Genomic DNA, 17782 nt, shown 5'->3' on the forward strand with positions numbered 1-17782 from the left:
TTGTTTTCACATTTGTAGGCCTAGTTTGGTGCTGAAGATAATGAATAAAAGGTTGAAAAGTGGCGGAATTACCCTTTACAATGGCTATTCTGCATTAAACGGGACTTCATTCATTGTAGCCAGACAGGCATGTTCAAAGCAGTTTTCATACAAATTCATGGGTCGTGCATGGACTCTTATTTTGAAAAGCGTGTTTACAACTGCAGGGGTTGAGCGCTAACTCCTTATGACGCGTTCAAAACAACTGTGAACTCAAAAATATCTGATGTACGACTTCAGTGCTTTCAAGAGAGCTGTGAATTTGCGATAAAAAAAACTCGCAAAGTGCGAAAGATCGTTTTGAACGGTCATCCAACTCGGAATTCCAACTCGTGAATTCGGGCCTCTTCTAGAACTCCAACTTTCCGATCTGAAGATCACCGACGTCATGATTTGACCTCGTATTTTTTCCGAGTACCCAGTTGCCTTGAAAGCCCCGGAGTCAGTACTTTGACAGCGCGACGGGTTTTCCTCGGAGAACATACTTTTCGCTGTTGCCTTGTAAGGTGTTAAAAACAAGATGCTGTCTTACATCATTGGGGTAAGTATAATTGCCAACTAGCTAAATATGATATTTTTTACATTGGTTTAGGCTGAGCTACAGTTGTGCTATTTGACACTGCACAAGGAATCTATAGCGAACGGCAGGCAAGCTAGCTATGGTTGGCTAACTAGTACTGTAGACTACAGTGTAGCTAGTAACAGATCTTCGTCGTGAACCATCAGGTGTTTAATCCACCGTAGCTGTAGTAAGTAAGTAAGTCAGTCATATGGTATATAGTAAACTGTCATCATAACTACCTAACTTGATAACCAAAGCTTTTGCTTTGCCTCTTATTGAGATGTTTGGGCGTTGCATGGCGCTAGGGAGTGAGTTAACGTTACCTAGTTTACGTGATTGACAGTCGGGTTAATTTCTGATTAAAATTGCCAGCATGGAGATCTCTGCACACTTGTCAAAGGAGTGCACGCCGCTGTGGCTCTACCATGTCGTTATTAAGTTAGCTAGCTACTAGCTATCGAATAGTGGTGAGCGCAGCAGTTTGGTCCAATGTTGGGGTGTGTGCGTATTTATTTAACTAGGCAAGTCAGTTAAGAACACATTCTTATTTACAATGACGGCCAAACCCGGACGTCGCTGTGCCAATTGGGACGCTGCGTAGCCCTATGGGACTCCCAATGACCACCAGATGTGATACAGCCTGGAATCGAACCAGGGAATGTAGTGACGCCTCTTGCACTGAGATGTGGTGAAATTCGGGTTTCCCCAGTGTTCCTCTGACATAACCACTCCCCTAATTTTAGGGAAGCGTTGTGCCTATCCATTATGACTAAACTATTTGTCAAGTTAGGTGTAATATCACACTGACTGATGCATTGTATATCAGTAACTGTTAAAACTGTTTTTGTTGACTTGTTGGTACAGTCTGTAATTTTCCCCTCCCAATCATGGCAGCAGTCTTTACAATGTTCAACATGGTAAAGATCGACATCCTTATTTCCACAATAACTTCAACTGAAAAGGCAAACCTTCCTTTCCCATCTCCACAGCTCATTCGGAGCAGTATTGACAACATTATCAACCTCATCCTGAGCCTCTTCCTCTCAAAGAAGAAAACTGCCATCACCCTAGAGGACCCCAACATCAAATATGCATTAAGGCTGATAGATAAAGAGGTAAGAATTCAGTGTTGTGATCAGGTTATTATTCCTGTGCTGTGGTGAAACCACATTCACATTATTAATATAATAGAGTGAATGAAACTAATTGGACTAAGAAATAATGAGTAACAATTGTGACTAGATAAGACATGTTTGATCTGGGATGCCCAGTGCTGTTCTAGAAAGGCAATTCCATGAAACAGAGTGATGCTCCGACTCAGATTTTTCACCTTAACATTTATGTAAAACAAAAACCAATGATTGCAAAGTTAAACAAACTATGCACAATGACTACTTTTAAAAATTTCCACACTCAAAACCTTTTTTTTTATACCTGAACAGTGCAGATGTAATGTTTAGTAACATAATGATCACACAAACCGTCATTCTGTTACCAAACTTTGCATTTGCACTGAGTTCTATGCTTTGTAATCATTGTTGTTTTGTTTGAGTCTTAGCATCACTCTGTTACTGTGGAAATGCTCCTTACCATTACTGGAACTGCACAAAGACCAAACACATAAGTTAGGCTGGTCTGTGTCACAAGCCCTTTAGGACTTGGACTGGGCAGCTGCTGCATTGCTACAGACTGCGGTTTCTCCATTTAGTGCAGAGGTCAATATGCAACCAGTCTGGATTGTAGTTTGAAGTTATTGCTCTTGTACAGACGGCTACTGTGGATCAAGGCTAACAATCAGTCAACAGTGTGTGTGCTTTATATCAGGGGTATTCAACTCACCCTATGAGGTCCGGAGCTTGCTGTTTTTCTGTTCAACCTGATAATTAATTGCACACTTGGGTGTCCCAGGTCTAAATATAGCCCTGATTTTAGAGGAAAACAGTGAGAGAACGTGGTGGAACTATCTTTGAGGTCCAGAGTTGAGTTTGAGGGATCTATATCATGTCAGTGCAGCTGTGAAATGCTGTGTTGTGGTTCTCATAGATCATCAGTCATGACACAAGGAAATTCCGTTTTGCCCTGCGGGAAAAGGATCAAGTCCTTGGGCTACCCATTGGTGAGTACATTCAATTGATGTCGCTGTTCAACTTTTGAGCATTTATATAAAAACACTATTAGACTATAATATAATTTAACATTGAATGTAATCCTGGTCTGAATCTGAAATCATACAAAAATATATCTGTTTGTTGTGTTGTCTTCGCACCATCACGACTACTCTTCATTTAAGTGGCCACCATACTTTGACTGTTTACGTTCCCAGGGCAACACATATACCTGTCTGCCAAACCGGATGGAGTCCTGGTGGTCAGACCGTACACACCTGTGTCTAGTGATGACGACGTAGGCTTCGTAGACCTGGTAGTGAAGGTACACACATCATCTGAAGAAGCTTTCTCTGTACTATAATTCAACCTCCATCTCCTCAACCAGTTTTTCCAACAAATGTTCTTGCTTCCCAGATTTACTACAAGAACGTTAATCCAAAGTTTCCTGAAGGTGGGAAGATGAGTCAGTACTTGGAGAGCCTCCGGATTGGCGACACTATTGATTTCAGAGGGCCCAGCGGCCTGCTGGTCTACCAAGGAAACGGTGAGTCATCACGTTTGCCCAACATTGTCACTGTGATCTTGCATTAAATACCCTGTTATGTATATTTAGGCCCTGGCTGAAAATGTTTCTTAAGTGGTCACTGCTCTGAGCTAGGTCAATGGTGAAGAAGTGCACGCAAGCCACTCCTTTACTAAATTGGTTTGTTTATTGGGTGTTTCAACAGGGGCTTTTGCCATCAAGGCAGAAAAAAAGGCGGAGCCTGTGATCAAAACTGCCAAGCAAGTGGGCATGATCGCAGGAGGGACTGGTAAAACAAAAGCCACCATGCTCAATCTGTACATAGCAGAATGGCCATCTGTGATGGGTTGACATGTGTTCTATTGGATCCTGTTCCCTCAGGAATCACTCCCATGCTGCAGCTCATCACAGCTATAATGAAGGATCCCCAGGACCAGACAGTGTGTCATCTGCTCTTCGCCAACCAGGTGAGTTTACACCGCTTTCCTCATCTGGTTTAAATCTGATGTCAAGGAGTTCAAACATGGGCTAGTAGTCCCTAATACCTTCTCTATCCTATTCTCCCTCAGACCGAGAAAGACATCTTGCTTCGACCGGAGTTGGAGGAGATCGCAGCTAATCACCCAACCCGGTTCAAGCTATGGTTCACCCTGGACAGGGCTCCTGAGGGTAAGAGATGCGCATAACTTCTATTATGTTTCAGTGAACATGAGCTGATATTGGGAAATAAATGTTTTTTTCCCCTGTTGAAGTGTCAATAAATGTCGTTAAAGGCTCACAAAGATTTAAGAGAAGGCTAAGAAAGAATCTTGTCTGGTCCGGAGTGACTTAAAGTTTAATGTCTCTTTAATCATCAGAGTGGGAGTACAGCCAAGGCTTCATCAGTGAAGACATGGTGAGGGACCACCTTCCAACCCCTGGAGACGACACTCTCATCCTCCTGTGCGGACCGCCTCCCATGATCCAGTTTGCCTGTAACCCCAACCTGGACAAAGTGGGCCACGCCAGCAGCCGGAGGTTCACCTTTTAGAAGCCATCCCAGGCGAGGTGTTAAATGGGCTCAATGATCAGCCACACCCAACATTTGTTAAATCTCTTGCATCAGCGCTTGATCATCTGTTGAAATCATTTCACTTATCCTACAGCAGAATTAGTGGACCATTTTCTGTAATTTGGTGTGCCTTAATTTCCAAAACAGAATCCTGAAATGAGTGGTGTCTAAAGCATTTTCTGATTTATCATTCTGAATTGAGTAACTGGTAGTTGGAGGAAACAATTATTTGAATGTTCTTCCTGTCAAACTAATTGACTGATACCTGTGTACTGAACAAAATATAAACTCAACTGATTTCCTCCTATGAACCTCGTAAATGAATTAGACCCTAGTCTATGGATTTCACATGATAGGCCTACTTTTTTCCCACAAGGGTTTTGTTAGACAAGTACTCCTGGCCTTTGTGTCCCCAGCACAAGGTGCACCTATAATCATTGCAAAGGCGAAATGCTCACTAACAGGGAAGTAAACACTAAAAAAAAAAAAAAGCTTTAACTGGAACATTTCTGCATGTTTTGTTCAGTATAGTTTTACTTGAGTGCCTTAGCAATACTTCTTTGTATGCACAGCTGATGACCATAATACTGCTCAGTTGCTTCCACTGCAAACTATTCCCTAAAGTGTGATGTACTTATTCCATATTGTTGCAGAACGAGTGACTAAAGGGAGGATATCTTGAAGCTGTTACTGGAGTCTTTCCATGTGCTTAATGTCTTTACAGCACTTGAAATATGGTTTCATTATGCAACATGTTATATTGAGACCAATAAATACAAATGCAATAAATTGTCTATAATTGGGTAAGCTCAGCCTAATTCTGATATCTTTTGACATCCTGATGTAAGCACAGCCTTGACTGATCTAGTTGCTGGGTTGAAGTAATGGCTGGATTCAAGTGCAACTTTCACTGGGGACATGTCCCTCCCACATTCTGAAATTGCATTATCACTGATACAAAATGGGACTTGTGGGTCTCTGGCTGGTGTAAGGATCTATCAACAAGTGCTCAACTCAGACCTTGAAGTATCTCAAATGTACATCGCTCACCCATCTCTAGGCTAGTATACACAGTCATGTAGCCCATCATTTTACCATGTTTTTATTGACAATTCACAAAAAGATGCATAGAAACAGTACACAGTACATTACATTGTGTTCACTGATATGGTTAAGGCTTGCAAAACAATATCATTGCTTTCTGGTGATGTTTACATTCTAGAACATTGGGCTTCCATGTTCCTAAAATTCCACATGGCAGGACAAACCAACGTGATAATATTGAATTACTTTGGGACACAAACAGGAGCATCAAATGAGAACATGGAGAGGAAATTAGGGATTAAAGTCAAAACATTGCAGTCTAAGTGTCCCACTGCGACTTGACCAATCTTTTAGGTTATAATTGCTAATAGGTGTGAGGGTTCCAAAAATAAGTCAGGACAATGGCATACCATGTAAATATTCAAACAAATATATAGAAAAACAGTTCTGTAACACAAGTATGGAAGTATAAAGTAAATGCTCCCATGTTGAAATCTCAAGTCATGCGCTACATTTCAACAACTTAAATAAATACACATGTGTAACTTCACTTGGGAATGCAGAGCAAGAGATAGTAAATTGCTGAAACGACAACGACGTAAGGGCATAGGTGGTCTCAGGTTGTAGAAGACAGCTTATCAAGGTGTGTGTGTGTAAAGGGGGGTTGCATGGTGACGCCAGCTGGGGCCAATGATGTGTATTAACCCTGGATTGCTGATGCTATGTAACGGCCAATGGGAGGCTTTGAAGCCACCCGTCAGCCATATTGGTGCTCCTCAGAAGGAGCACTCCTCCATAGGAATGACTTGAATTCTACAGCACTTCAAATGTTTAAAGGACAAAATGACATGCATTTATTTGTTGTTGTGGGGACAGTCATTAGTACTCCCTTGTATTTTTACACATTTCAAAGTATGCATTAACAGGTGTCTAATAGAATATACTTGTAAAAAAATGATTTTAGAAGCTGTAGAAATGATTTAATGTCTACATTTGTTTTTGACAATTGAGGAGTAACAAAATGGCTGTGTGGTGGCTGCAAAACAGCACCCCCTGTCAGTCATCTAAAGTTAATACATTTAATTGGCGGGAACCCTCCCTCACACGTTGGAGTCGTCATCGGTGACGCTGGCCTCGGGGGAGCGAAAGGAGACCTCGCTGAAGAATTCATCCTCCTTCAGCATGCTCTGAAACATGCAGGAGAAAACACACTGAAGTCACACAGGAAAACAAAAGAGATTAATAACTGCCAGAAAAGTGCCATGGTTGTTTTGCTAGAGCACAGCTTGCTGAGAGGCACATAAGTGATTTGATGTGTGATCATGTGAGTTTGTGGGGTGGGGGGGTATTTTACCCCCCTTTTCAATCTTGTCTCATGCAACTCCCCAATGGGCTCAGGAAAGGTGAAGTTAGAGTCATGTGTCCTCCGAAATAGGACTTCTTAACACCTGTCCGCTTAACCCGGAAGCCAGCCACACCAATGTGTCGGAGGAAACACCGTTCAACTGATGACCTGGCCAGCCTCTGTAGCACGATGAGCCAAGTAAACCCCCCCCAGCCAAACCCTCCCCTAACCCGGACGACGCTGGGCCAATTGTGCGCCGCCCTATGGGACTCCCGATCACAGCCGGTTGTGATACAGCCCGGGATCGAACCCGGGTCTGTAGTGACACCTCTAGCACTGCCTTAGACAGCTGCGCCACTCCGGAGGCCTCATGTGAGCTTTTTAATGACTTCTTACCGTCAGGTTGTCGATTTCCTCAGAAAATGCTCCTATCTGCCTCACAGCCCCTTCAGAGTCCTCCATCTAAGAGTACAGACAGTGTTCAAGAGCACTTCACATGGAACATTAAAAGTAAAACACTATCCTCTTGTGGTACCACATTCCACCCTCATCTGTTCATTGAAGTGCTCTAACCTCACCTAAAGGATGATTATCATTAATACATTTTAAATAGTTAGCGCCTCAGTTGAAGGGGCTAAAAAAAGCCACACTAAAAACACCCACATTCACTGAAGTTGAAGGAGTTAATGGCAGTCCCCTACCTGGTCCAGGTTGTCCTCGTAGATCCTCAGGCCCCCCTGGAAGCTGCTGTTCTTGGGCATCTCCACGTCCATGGGGCACACGTACTCCTCGCTGTCCTCATGGCGCTTCTTACGCAGGGTCCCGAAGCCACCGAACGGCAGCCTTCTGGGCTGGAGGAGAGAGGATGATGGGAGAGAGTCAGTCAAATGGGGACAAACGGCTGTGTGCCAATAGTATTAAAAAGCAGTCTGTCCTCATCTCCTTTTCCTGCTGACCACTGATCTGAAAGGACAAAATCTAGTCCATTCACATATAAGTGGTCATGAGGCCAACTTAGAGCAGTGGGACACAGCCACGGTCACTGATCAGATCAATAAACATACACTGATCCCCAAATCTCTGCATGTCTAACAAGCTGATGCCTTACAAGCTGCGAGTTGACCCTACCTTGACCTTGGCGGTGGCAGTGAGCAGGGTGTAGTCAGGGTTCTCCAGACACTCCTGTTTGCTGCGCTGGGCAGCGGAGCCGATGAGCAGGTGGAAGTGGGTGGCCAGGTGGCGGCGCAGCAGGGTCTTGTTGGGAGGGATGTTGAGCAGGAGGGCTAGGGACTCCACGTTGAAGCGAGGCTCCAGCACCTGAGACAAGGAGAGATGCAAACGAAGAGTGAGACAGACACCAGTAAAAGGCAGTCAGTGTATGTATACACTGTTGAAGGTGTGTGTTCCTGAAATGAGTCAGTGGCAAGCCAATTCAAACAGAGACCCCCCCCCTCTCACCATGACCCCCCCGTGAACACCGCTGCCCCTCAGGTTAGGCGCGTACTCAGCCAGGTCCACTGATCTCAGCCACTCCATCACTCTGTGATTGGTCCACTGGGAGATCTCCCTGGTGTGATGTTGTTCTGGGGAGACATTTTCTTTTAAGTTGGTGTTAATAAAAACAGAAACGCTTATTTTCTCCTTTACAAATAACACCACTGAAATGTAACTGAACTGGTGAAGTGAGACCATGTGTATGGTGGATATGAAAGCACAGGGAGAGAAAAATAAAGTGTTTATTTATTTAGAAGTGACTAAACCGTACCTCGTCAGAGGGCCGTCGGCGGAGGCAGTTGGGCTCGTAGAAGTTGAGCCGGAGGACCTGGATGGCTCTCTTGATGCTGAGGTGGTGGAGAACACTGCCCACCTTAAGAGACAGCAGGTCATCCTGAAGGGGACAAACACACATACTCTTCTCAGTCAGGAGAATGAATACAGTCAAGCAATAAGAAATAAAAAGGACACTAGACATACAGATGATCACACAAAAGCAAGGATTTGTCATTTAATTGACTTTATTCACCCCCTTTGACATGGATTCTAATTCATTTTAGCCGCGTTAGACCAACTACTGCAAATTAAGACTCACCACAGTCATGTAGTGTAGCATTCGTCCATCGACCCTCCCCTCATCAAACTGGCTCTTATACTGTGGCAGACCAATATCATCAAGCCATCCTGAGAAACACCAAAACAACTCAAATCAATCACAAGTCACAGAAAGGTTATTCCATTTTTCATTGTCAAGGCTTTTTGATAACTCTGAGGCTGTGGTCAGTGGTCACTCACTGGTCACCCAGTTGTGGTCCAGTTTGGCCTTGCTGACATCCTCCTCTGATCCCAGTGCCTGGAGAGCCAGCTGCAGCTTCTTCCTGTGGAGGGGCTGTTTGATCCCCAACTCCTGTTGCCACAGAAACATGTATGGATTGTTTAAGACATCTCACATACTGTACAGTTAGGAAGAGAGTGATAGAGAAAATATGTGTCAGGACACAGGTAGCAAAGTGAACATTAGCAACTATAAGCTTTAACATCGGGAGTTTCATTAAAATGTCTAGCGACACAGAATGCACGAGACGCCTCCTGGATGCTCTACTGAGCCGTCCTACCTTCTCCAGGTCATGCTGGGAGGCCTGCAGCAGGGTGAATCCTGAGCGGATCCACTGCTGGGCTTGAGCCACGTGCAGCCCCAGGCCCTGCTCCTGCAACCACACACACACCTGCTCCTTACTCCACTGCGCAAAGGGAGCGTCCACATCACTGAGGGGGGAGAGAGCACTCACCATTAACGTGGAGGGTAAACAGTACATCATTCATTCCCATTTGCTCCTCTGACACCACAAAATCCTAATATCCTAAAACTGTGATACTATAGACTTAGTTCCAATAAACTTCTGATCCCTTCTTCTACATCTCTAGTTCACAGACAGATACACACACAGAGACAGTCTAGCAAGAGGTGAGCTTCACATACTCGGCGCTGTGCTGCAGGTCACGTGACCAGCCCAGTCGGGGGCCGGCCGTGGCTCTGACTCCTCCCCTCCTGAACTCAGTCTCCTCCAGGTCTAGCGAGGTGGAGTGACTTCTCTTCAGCCTAGAGGGGTCAGAACACAGCAAGCCTAAATATCCTGCCATGCTCGATCCTCGTGTTACAGCAAACCCTCTGTCCCTTGTATTACAGTTAATAAAGCAATAGTTTAATTTAAAAACCCTGGCTCCATCTTAATTAATCTTTCCCCCAATTACCTTGCATACCATCTCCTCACCTCTTTCTAAATTTAGGGAATATAGAGAACATTTTGACCCACCTGCCTAAGAACTTCATAAAGCCTCTGGACTTCTTCTTGGCCTCTGGTGAGGAAGGTAGGGTCTGGCTGCTGTCTCCTCCCTGAGGTTTGTGTGGCGGGGCACCAGCCAAGTCCAAGTGGTCTGTGCCCCTACACTCTGTCTCAGCTGGATTCAAACACACACACCCCTGTTAGATCAATAGCTGACATCTGACAATCCACCACCACAGGAAACTCGAGGCCAACACTGTCCAAGGACTACAGCTGTAATGGCCACCATAACCACTTCTGGACTACATCTTCCACTAAACACCACCACCACTATGAGTACGCCAAGAACCACTCAAAAGCACCACAACTCAACTCATGCAGGACTGGTTGACATGAACTTTGATGCAAATTCATAGACTTCCAACTGTAAAAGACAAATCTCAGAGGCGCATCTTTAAGGACAGCTAGCAGAGTTAAGCGGCATCATTGCAGATGGTGTCACGTCATGGATAATGAACAACTGGATATGATTTAAAAGGGGAAAGAAATCACACTAAAAACCACCCCGCTCACAACAGCGATCAACTAAAAATTTCACTTGCTTGATACAAATGAAAAATGAAGAGTAGGAAAATGGAGGTAGGGGAATATCTAGGGATTCTTCACACAACAATGTAACCATTTACCATCTATGACCCAATCAGCCTCAAGAGGGTTCAGAAAAACAGACAGCCTTTTTATTTAGTCTACGATGGGTCTAGTTGTGTAGTAACGTTAGATGGTGATCACATTGTTGTGCTAGTATCCCCGCACACATCCAGCGTTCATCCTGATCTGCCATACTGCAGGCCTGGCCCGTCTGTGGGGCTCTGCGCTGCAGACTACTGTACTGTACCCAACGTAGGCGCACTCGCACTCCGGCTGCGATCTTCACATCACATAGAACCATGGAGAATAGAGAGAGCAAGGATAGAACATAGTCACTAGTGTGAATACTACCAGACAGACAGACATAAGAAAAACACACACTAAGGAATGGAACTGTGAATATTTTTTTTACATCATGAACATGGAGTAATATTTATTGTTCACACCACCCCGTGCAGAGAAACGAGTACCCCCCCCCAATGATGACTCACCCAGATTTGGGGCACTGGACGTCCTCTTGCCTCCACGCATCTTGAAGAAACCACGTCCAAAGGAGGAGCGGGCCTTCTTGGTCCCAAAGCTTTCATTACTGCTGGGGTTTGATGGGGAGGTGGATGGGGGGCTGGGCTCCTCAACTGTGGTCTAGAAAAGGGGTGAGGGGTCATTATGAGCACATTAACCTAATAAAATATTTGGCATGCCAGTAAACAGTCAATCTCCCAATATAACCAGCTCCATAGTTCTGTTGTACCACCAGGTGGCGGTGGAGTAACACAACTCAAAACAACCATTGCTCAGGAATCCTATTATGATTTCATATCATACTGATAGACAGTCCGGAGTCCAGTCAGCCGTCACAGTGGGGCTCAGTGACTCCGCCCTCCATGTGGGGGAGATAAGAGATAGAACCTGTATCTGTATGACTGGCCCGTTTGAGAGACACACCTTTGAGACTCTCCCATGTTGAGAGGTCAAAAAGGTCAAAGACAAGAAGCTCTAGTGTCCTAGTTTTGGTGACAAAAATGTGATTTAAGACTAGAACAATGGGCCATTAACCAAATGGTTGCTGGTTCTAATACCCGAGCCGACAAGGTGAAAAATCTGCCGATGTGCGCCTGAGCAAGGCACATAACCCTAATTTGCTCCAGAAGCGCTGTACTACTATGGCTGACCCTGTAAAACAAAAAAGTTTGGACATCTTCTCATTCAAGGGTTTCTTTATTTTTACTATTTTCTACATTGTAGAATAGTAGTGGACATCAGCACTATGAAATAACACATGGAATCTTGTAGTAACCAAAAAAGTTATAAAATATATATGTATTGATTTGTTTATTTGAGATTCTTCAAAGTAGCCACCTTATGCCTTGACAGCTTTGTACACTTTTGGCATCCTCTAAACCAGCTTCATGATGTAGTCATCTGGAATGCATTTCAATTAACAGGTGTGCCTTGTTAAAAAGTGAATTTGTATAATTTCTTTCCTTCTTAATGCCTGTGAGCCCATTACTTATGTTATATCCTGCCTGGGTCGGCCCTGTCCGGGGTATCGCGGGCGGGGCCAGTGTCTCGACCCCTCCTGTCTCAGCCTCCAGTATTTATGCTGCAATAGTTTGTGTCGGGGGCTAGGGTCAGTCTGTTATATCTGGAGTGTTTCTCCCATCTTGTCCAGTGTGAATGTAAGTATGCTCCCTCTCTCTCCCCCTCCTATCTCAGAGGGCCCGAGTCCTGGGACCATGCCTCAGGACTACCTGGCCTGATGACCCCTTGATGTCCCCAATCCACCTGGTCGTGCTGCTGCTCCAGTTTCAAACTGTTCTGCCTGTGGCTATGGAACCCTGACCTGTTCACCGGACGTGCTACCTTGTCCCGGACCTGCTGTTTTCGACTCTCTCTCTCTACCACACACCTGCTGTCTCTAACTGAATGCTCGGCTATGAAAAGCCAACTGACATTTACTCCTGAGGTGCTGACCTGTTGCACCCTCTACAACCACTGATTATTATTATTTGACCCTGCTGGTCATCTATGAACATCATGGCCATATAATGTAATAATCTCCACTCGGCACAGCCAGAAGAAGACTGGCCACCCCTCAGAGCCTGGTTCCTCTCTAGGTTTCTGCCTTTCTAGGGAGTTTTTCCTAGCCACTGTGCTTCTACATCTGCATTGCTTGCTGTTTGGGGTTTTAAGCTGGTTTTCTGTATAGCACTTTGTGACAATGGCTGATGTAAAAAGGGCTTTGTAAATACATTTGATTGATTGACAAGGTTGGGGCGGTATACAGATAGCCCTATTTGGTAAAAGACGAAGCCCAAATTATGGCAAGAACAGCTCAAAAAAAGCAAAGAGAAACGACAGTCCATTATTACTTTAAGACATGAAGGTCAGTCAATTCGGAAAATTTCAACCACTTTGAAAGTTTCTTCAAGTGCAGTCGCAAGAACCATCAAGCGCTATGACGAAACTGGCTCTCTTGAGGATCGCCACAGGAAGGGAAGACCCAGAGTTACCTCTGCTGCAGAGGATAAGTTCATTAGAGTTACCAGCCTCAGAAATTTAAGCCCAAATAAATGCTTCAGAGTAACAGACACATCAACAAACTTTTCAGAGGAGACTGCGTGAAATCAGGCCCTCATGGTCAAATTGCTGCCAAGAAACCACTACTACAGGACACCAATAAGAAGAAGAGACTTGCTTGGTCCAAGAAACACAAGCAATGGTCAATAGACTGGTGGAAATCTGTCCTTTGGTCTGAGGAGTCCAAATTTGAGATTTTTGGATCCAACCGCCGTGTCTTTGTGAGTTGCAGAGTAGGACGATCTCCGTATGGGTGGTTCCCACAATGAAGCATGGAGGAGGTCGTGTGATGGTGCTTTGCTGGTGACACTATCAGTGATTTATTTAGAAATCAAGGCACACTTAACCAGCAAGGCTACCGCAGCATTCTGCAGCGATACGCCATCCCATCTGGTTTGCTGCATCAGATGACCTGGCCTCCAAAATCACTCAACCTCAACTCAATTGAGACGGTTTGGGATGAGTTGGACTGCAGAGTGACGGAAAAGCAGCCAACAAGTTCTCAACATATGTGGGAACACCTTCAAGACTGTTGGAAAGGTATTCTAGATGAAGCTGGTTGAGAGAATGCTAAGAGTGTGCAAAGCTGTCATCAATGGCTACTTTGAAGAACCTAAATTCTAAAATTTATTTAACACTTTTTTTGGTTACTACATGATTGCATGTGTTATTTCATCGTTTTGATGTTATTCTACAATGTAGAAAATAGTAAAAATAAAGAAAAACCCTTGAATGAGTAGGTGTCCAAACTTTTGGCTGGTACTGTACATAAACTCTATGATTGCAAGCAAGTCAAGGTCTTTCCAGTTAACCCACCATTCCCCATCACCATAGGAGTAAGAGGACAGTCTTACCTGCTCTGTGTTGCTGTTTATGTGGCCCAGGCTACCTGCTGAATGTGGTGGGACTTCTGGTGGACTGCAAAGAGAAAGGAAAGTTAACCGACTGTCTAGACCTAGAGATGATGAATATACTGACAAATTAAAACAGTGACCCAATGGACAAATAGTGCATGGGAGTGTAGTTTGTCCAGGAAAAAGCCAACCTCACCTGTCTATGTCTGGTTCCTGTATCAGGCTATCCTGCTCCAGCTCTGATAACACTGCAATAGATGGAATCTGGGAAGAGGGTGAGAGAGGAAGAGAAAGAAAGACAAGAGTCAACGTCGCAAAATGAATGTTTCGTCAATGTCGCAAAGCACAGTTTCATTGGTTAGGTAGTTGGTGTCCAGCTAAACCAATACCCCAAGCCTGTTGACCCTCAAATTCCTAACATTACGTTTTGGTAAGGAAGTCTAGAGTCTCGGGTCCATCCTGTGTGAGAGACATTGTTATGACAGGGGAGGTTGTTACCTCGTCACAGCTCCTTCCTGTCTCCTCCCCAACTGCCAGGGTGGCCCGGTCTGTATCCATGGCGACCTGAATGGAGGGGGATCTGTCATCCTGGATGTCATCGTAATCGTCTTCATTCAGTGTGTCTGGGGGTGGGGCAGTTATAATTGTTACACAAAATTATCAAGTCCATTATTCTACACTAAAACGTGATTGATCTAGTCCGATAAATAGAAATTAACTATTGCAATGATACCGATAAAACACTTCATTACTAGTTTCATACTCCTTGAACATAGTTTCACCTTTCACCAAGTCCTGGACCTTCTTGTACCGTGTGATAGACTCCTGAAGCTCCTGGATCCGCCGGTCCTGTGGGTGAAGGATGGTAGATCAGAGTTAGAAAAGCCATTGAGAACCCCATGCGTCAACTACAGAAGCCTTTATGAAAAAGTGTGAACAGGAGCTCCAGTACCTTGTCATTGTTAGCTGACGTCAGGGACTCCATGGCCCTCTTCATCCTCAGCACATCCACATCTGGAAAACAACAAGCGTGCCCCCACAGGGATCAGAGAGACATATTGTCTGGTGTCTACTGCTGTCTATACACACTGGTTGAGTCTATAAAGACCTACATGCAAGTCAAGTCCACTTAAGCAACATGACTTTTACATCTAATAGACTTGAGCAGACAATTACATTGCAGTATTTGGGGCATGTTCAAGGCCAATAAATTTTTGAAGTGAATACATTGCACTCCACAAAAATTGCATTCCTTTATGGTAAACGGGTGATAAGAGCCTCAGCTGTGGGTTGAAAGAGTCAGAGATCATGTCTAAACATGCTTGGTATGAGCCCTGAAGACAGATAAGACGATAGTAAGGTGGAAAGTACAAAATCCCCCTTTCTATCTGTGTGAGATAGACAGGATGCTTTGAAAATTGTATTTCAGGGGGAAAGTCCAATGCTCAGGCCATGTCTTGATGGTACCCATCATTACTTAAGGGGACTTAAGGGCAGAAATAACTGCAGACGAATTAGGAAAAGGAATGTTGGAAACTTGTTGCCGTAAATCTGTCAAGGTGCAAGTTAAGCCTATTGAAATATTATGGCTCCTCGTGTGTATGAGAGTGAAGTGAGGTCCCCCTCCCTCCCACGTCTAGTAACCGGTACTCCCACCTTTCTCTCCATCTGTTCTGTCTGAGGTCAGCACTCCCTGTGTAGCCTGGTCTCTTAGCCTCCTCAGCTCCTCCAGCTGCCTCTGAAGAGTCTGCAGTTCCTCCTGAATGGGAGAGGATCATGTTCAGGACCATTCTGACCTCATTATACTACAGATACATTTCTAGGCCCATATTCATAAAGTGTCTCAGAGTAGAGGGGTAGAGTATAAAGCAGGATCAATGAGCTAACTTGCCTAAATAGTCAAATAACTTTATTTCTGAGAGAGCAGCTTGAAAATGGGCATGTCCTAATTGACTCAACAACCAAAAAAACATATCTAAATGTAGCTTTCTTAATTATCCAGAAAATCAATAGTTATTTCTGGTTGTTTATTAAAGTTATCTGGCTAACCCATTGAACCTGCATTGTCGTATACCCCTCTGATCTAGGATCAGATCCCCTGTCCATTCATTTTAACCTAAAAGGCTAAACTCATACTAGAGAAGCATTCTTCGTATCGGACACTATGAATACAGGCCAAGATCTAGATAAAAACCCAGCTAGACAACAGAGTCTGACCAAACTGAAAGTAAAAACCCAGTCTGATGCCAACTGTGCTGCAGGGCAGTATGACCCAGAATGAGGTTAGAGTGAGGATACATTCTACCAGAGGACTGGTGTCTTAACCAGAGAACCATACAAACACACTGTAAACATGTCAGTTTCTTTCACATTCCACTGAGAAAGAACAGCTCCATTGGGATGTTAATCTCCAGCAGAAGGTCATCCGTGACCGTTCAGTTCCATCCATTCGTTTAGCTTACTTAGCCAAAGGTTTAAGACATTTTAGCATCAATGTACAGTTAACATACAATTAAGTGGATCAGGGCAGGAAGAAATGAAAAACAAGTGTGTTAAGAAATCTGCAACTTATACTTAGCTGGTAGGAGAACTTAGTCAAAGTGGAAATGTGCTGAAAGTTGGAAAAATGGATAGTGTCAATGAACAGAGGGAAGGTTTAGAGGCCCATAAGGACAGACAGGGAAGAGCAGAGCACAGGGTGTTAACTTCTGCACCACACCTCCAGTGAACCTTCACCTGCCCCATTCCTAGGGCTGCGAAAGGTTAGCACATTGCAGGGGAGAAGTTAGCCAGGCAGGGGTGAGAGAGGAGGAGAAAAGGAGAGAGGAGACAAAGGGTATGAACCATGAAGGAAGGTGGTATTACTAAGAGTGAAAGCAGTGATTTATAACCAACATTCAAGGGAACAATAGATTCAGTACCTACATTATGTAGAAAAAGTGTAGAGGGAGTCAAACTTAATCTGTGGACCATATGTCATGCACAATCTTTTTTGAACGGACTGACCTAAGGCCTTCGTATTGCAGACAGATTTTTAGCCACGCTACTCACTTTGGTGGATTTAAGTTTCTTCTCACACTGCAGTCTTTCATTCTCCATATCGGTCACCCTGAACCGCAGGTCATTGACTTCCTGGTACAACCCCTGGGGAGGTAAAAGACTGCATTACCCACATGTCCAAGGGCTCAGATGAGACTATTGGAGAAAACTGTGGGGGATGTTTTTTTGGAGTGAAAAATCCTCAATGAGGCACCAAAGATAATTTAGAGAGAGAAAAACAGAGAAGCCCACTACAACATGGAGACAGATCCTTGATTTTGAAGAAAACGTCCTGGTCAATTACCATTACAACTGCTTTTATGTCATGGATAATACATACTCCTGCACCTTGGAGCAATTACCGTATAGACGGAGCACTCAGGAAATATGCGTCATCATTAAACAAGAATGTGCTACATGATTCACGACGCATACATTTAGACAAGAGTAAAAACCGCAGAGCACCGTGGGTAGGAAAGAAGAAATGGATCAGACTCATGAGTGTGTGATTTACAGCCGAACAAAGCCCAACATTAAACAAAGGCGATATTAAATATATATGGAAGACATTGCCTTTCTACACACCTCTCCCTAGGTTATAGTAGTGTCGGAAACCCAAACTCAGGATCCAATATCCTGATTCCTCCAGCCCAGGCCTGCTCAGTGCTCATAGATTAGGTGTATGGAAACCCTGACTGTCAGACTCCCAAC

General features: G+C 44.3%; 1 protein-coding gene and 1 pseudogene across 2 annotated transcripts in view; one reads left to right on the forward strand and one right to left on the reverse strand.

The window, feature by feature from the left end:
- The first annotated feature begins 230 nt into the window (after positions 1–230).
- LOC118377843 (NADH-cytochrome b5 reductase 3-like) lies at positions 231–5090 on the forward strand. Its single transcript, XM_035764784.2, has 9 exons — positions 231–580; positions 1591–1716; positions 2645–2717; positions 2925–3031; positions 3124–3253; positions 3438–3521; positions 3614–3699; positions 3802–3901; positions 4090–5090. Exons 1-9 carry the CDS (start codon positions 560–562, stop codon positions 4260–4262), a joined length of 900 nt encoding a protein of 299 aa, XP_035620677.1. The 5' UTR covers positions 231–559; the 3' UTR covers positions 4263–5090.
- Positions 5091–5369: 279 nt separating this feature from the next.
- The window catches only part of LOC118377842 (liprin-beta-1-like), a 30726-nt pseudogene continuing 18313 nt past the window's right edge, over positions 5370–17782 (reverse strand). Inside the window, exons 7-26 of the transcript XR_008062955.1 lie at positions 17084–17176; positions 15689–15791; positions 14985–15046; positions 14815–14881; positions 14531–14655; positions 14229–14296; positions 14033–14096; positions 11090–11240; positions 10846–10878; positions 9981–10125; positions 9647–9766; positions 9282–9432; positions 8962–9073; positions 8762–8850; positions 8438–8560; positions 8131–8255; positions 7801–7989; positions 7374–7523; positions 7069–7134; positions 5370–6514 (exon numbers count right to left, since the gene is read on the reverse strand). The product of XR_008062955.1 is annotated as a liprin-beta-1-like (transcript). The remainder of the gene's footprint in view (positions 6515–7068; positions 7135–7373; positions 7524–7800; positions 7990–8130; positions 8256–8437; positions 8561–8761; positions 8851–8961; positions 9074–9281; positions 9433–9646; positions 9767–9980; positions 10126–10845; positions 10879–11089; positions 11241–14032; positions 14097–14228; positions 14297–14530; positions 14656–14814; positions 14882–14984; positions 15047–15688; positions 15792–17083; positions 17177–17782) is intronic.

Source organism: Oncorhynchus keta, chromosome 13 (genome assembly GCF_023373465.1).
Source record: "Oncorhynchus keta strain PuntledgeMale-10-30-2019 chromosome 13, Oket_V2, whole genome shotgun sequence".
Classification (NCBI taxonomy): Eukaryota; Metazoa; Chordata; class Actinopteri; order Salmoniformes; family Salmonidae; genus Oncorhynchus; species Oncorhynchus keta.

What these genes read in the sequence shown, in the direction of transcription:
- LOC118377843 (XM_035764784.2), top strand. Translation starts at nt 560, where the DNA reads ATGCTGTCTTACATCATTGGG. An exon ending in TAAGGCTGATAGATAAAGAG is followed by an intron (nt 1,717 to 2,644) that starts GTAAGAATTCAG and finishes TGGTTCTCATAG; the next exon opens with ATCATCAGTCATGACACAAG. An exon ending in CCTGGACAGGGCTCCTGAGG is followed by an intron (nt 3,902 to 4,089) that starts GTAAGAGATGCG and finishes TTTAATCATCAG; the next exon opens with AGTGGGAGTACAGCCAAGGC.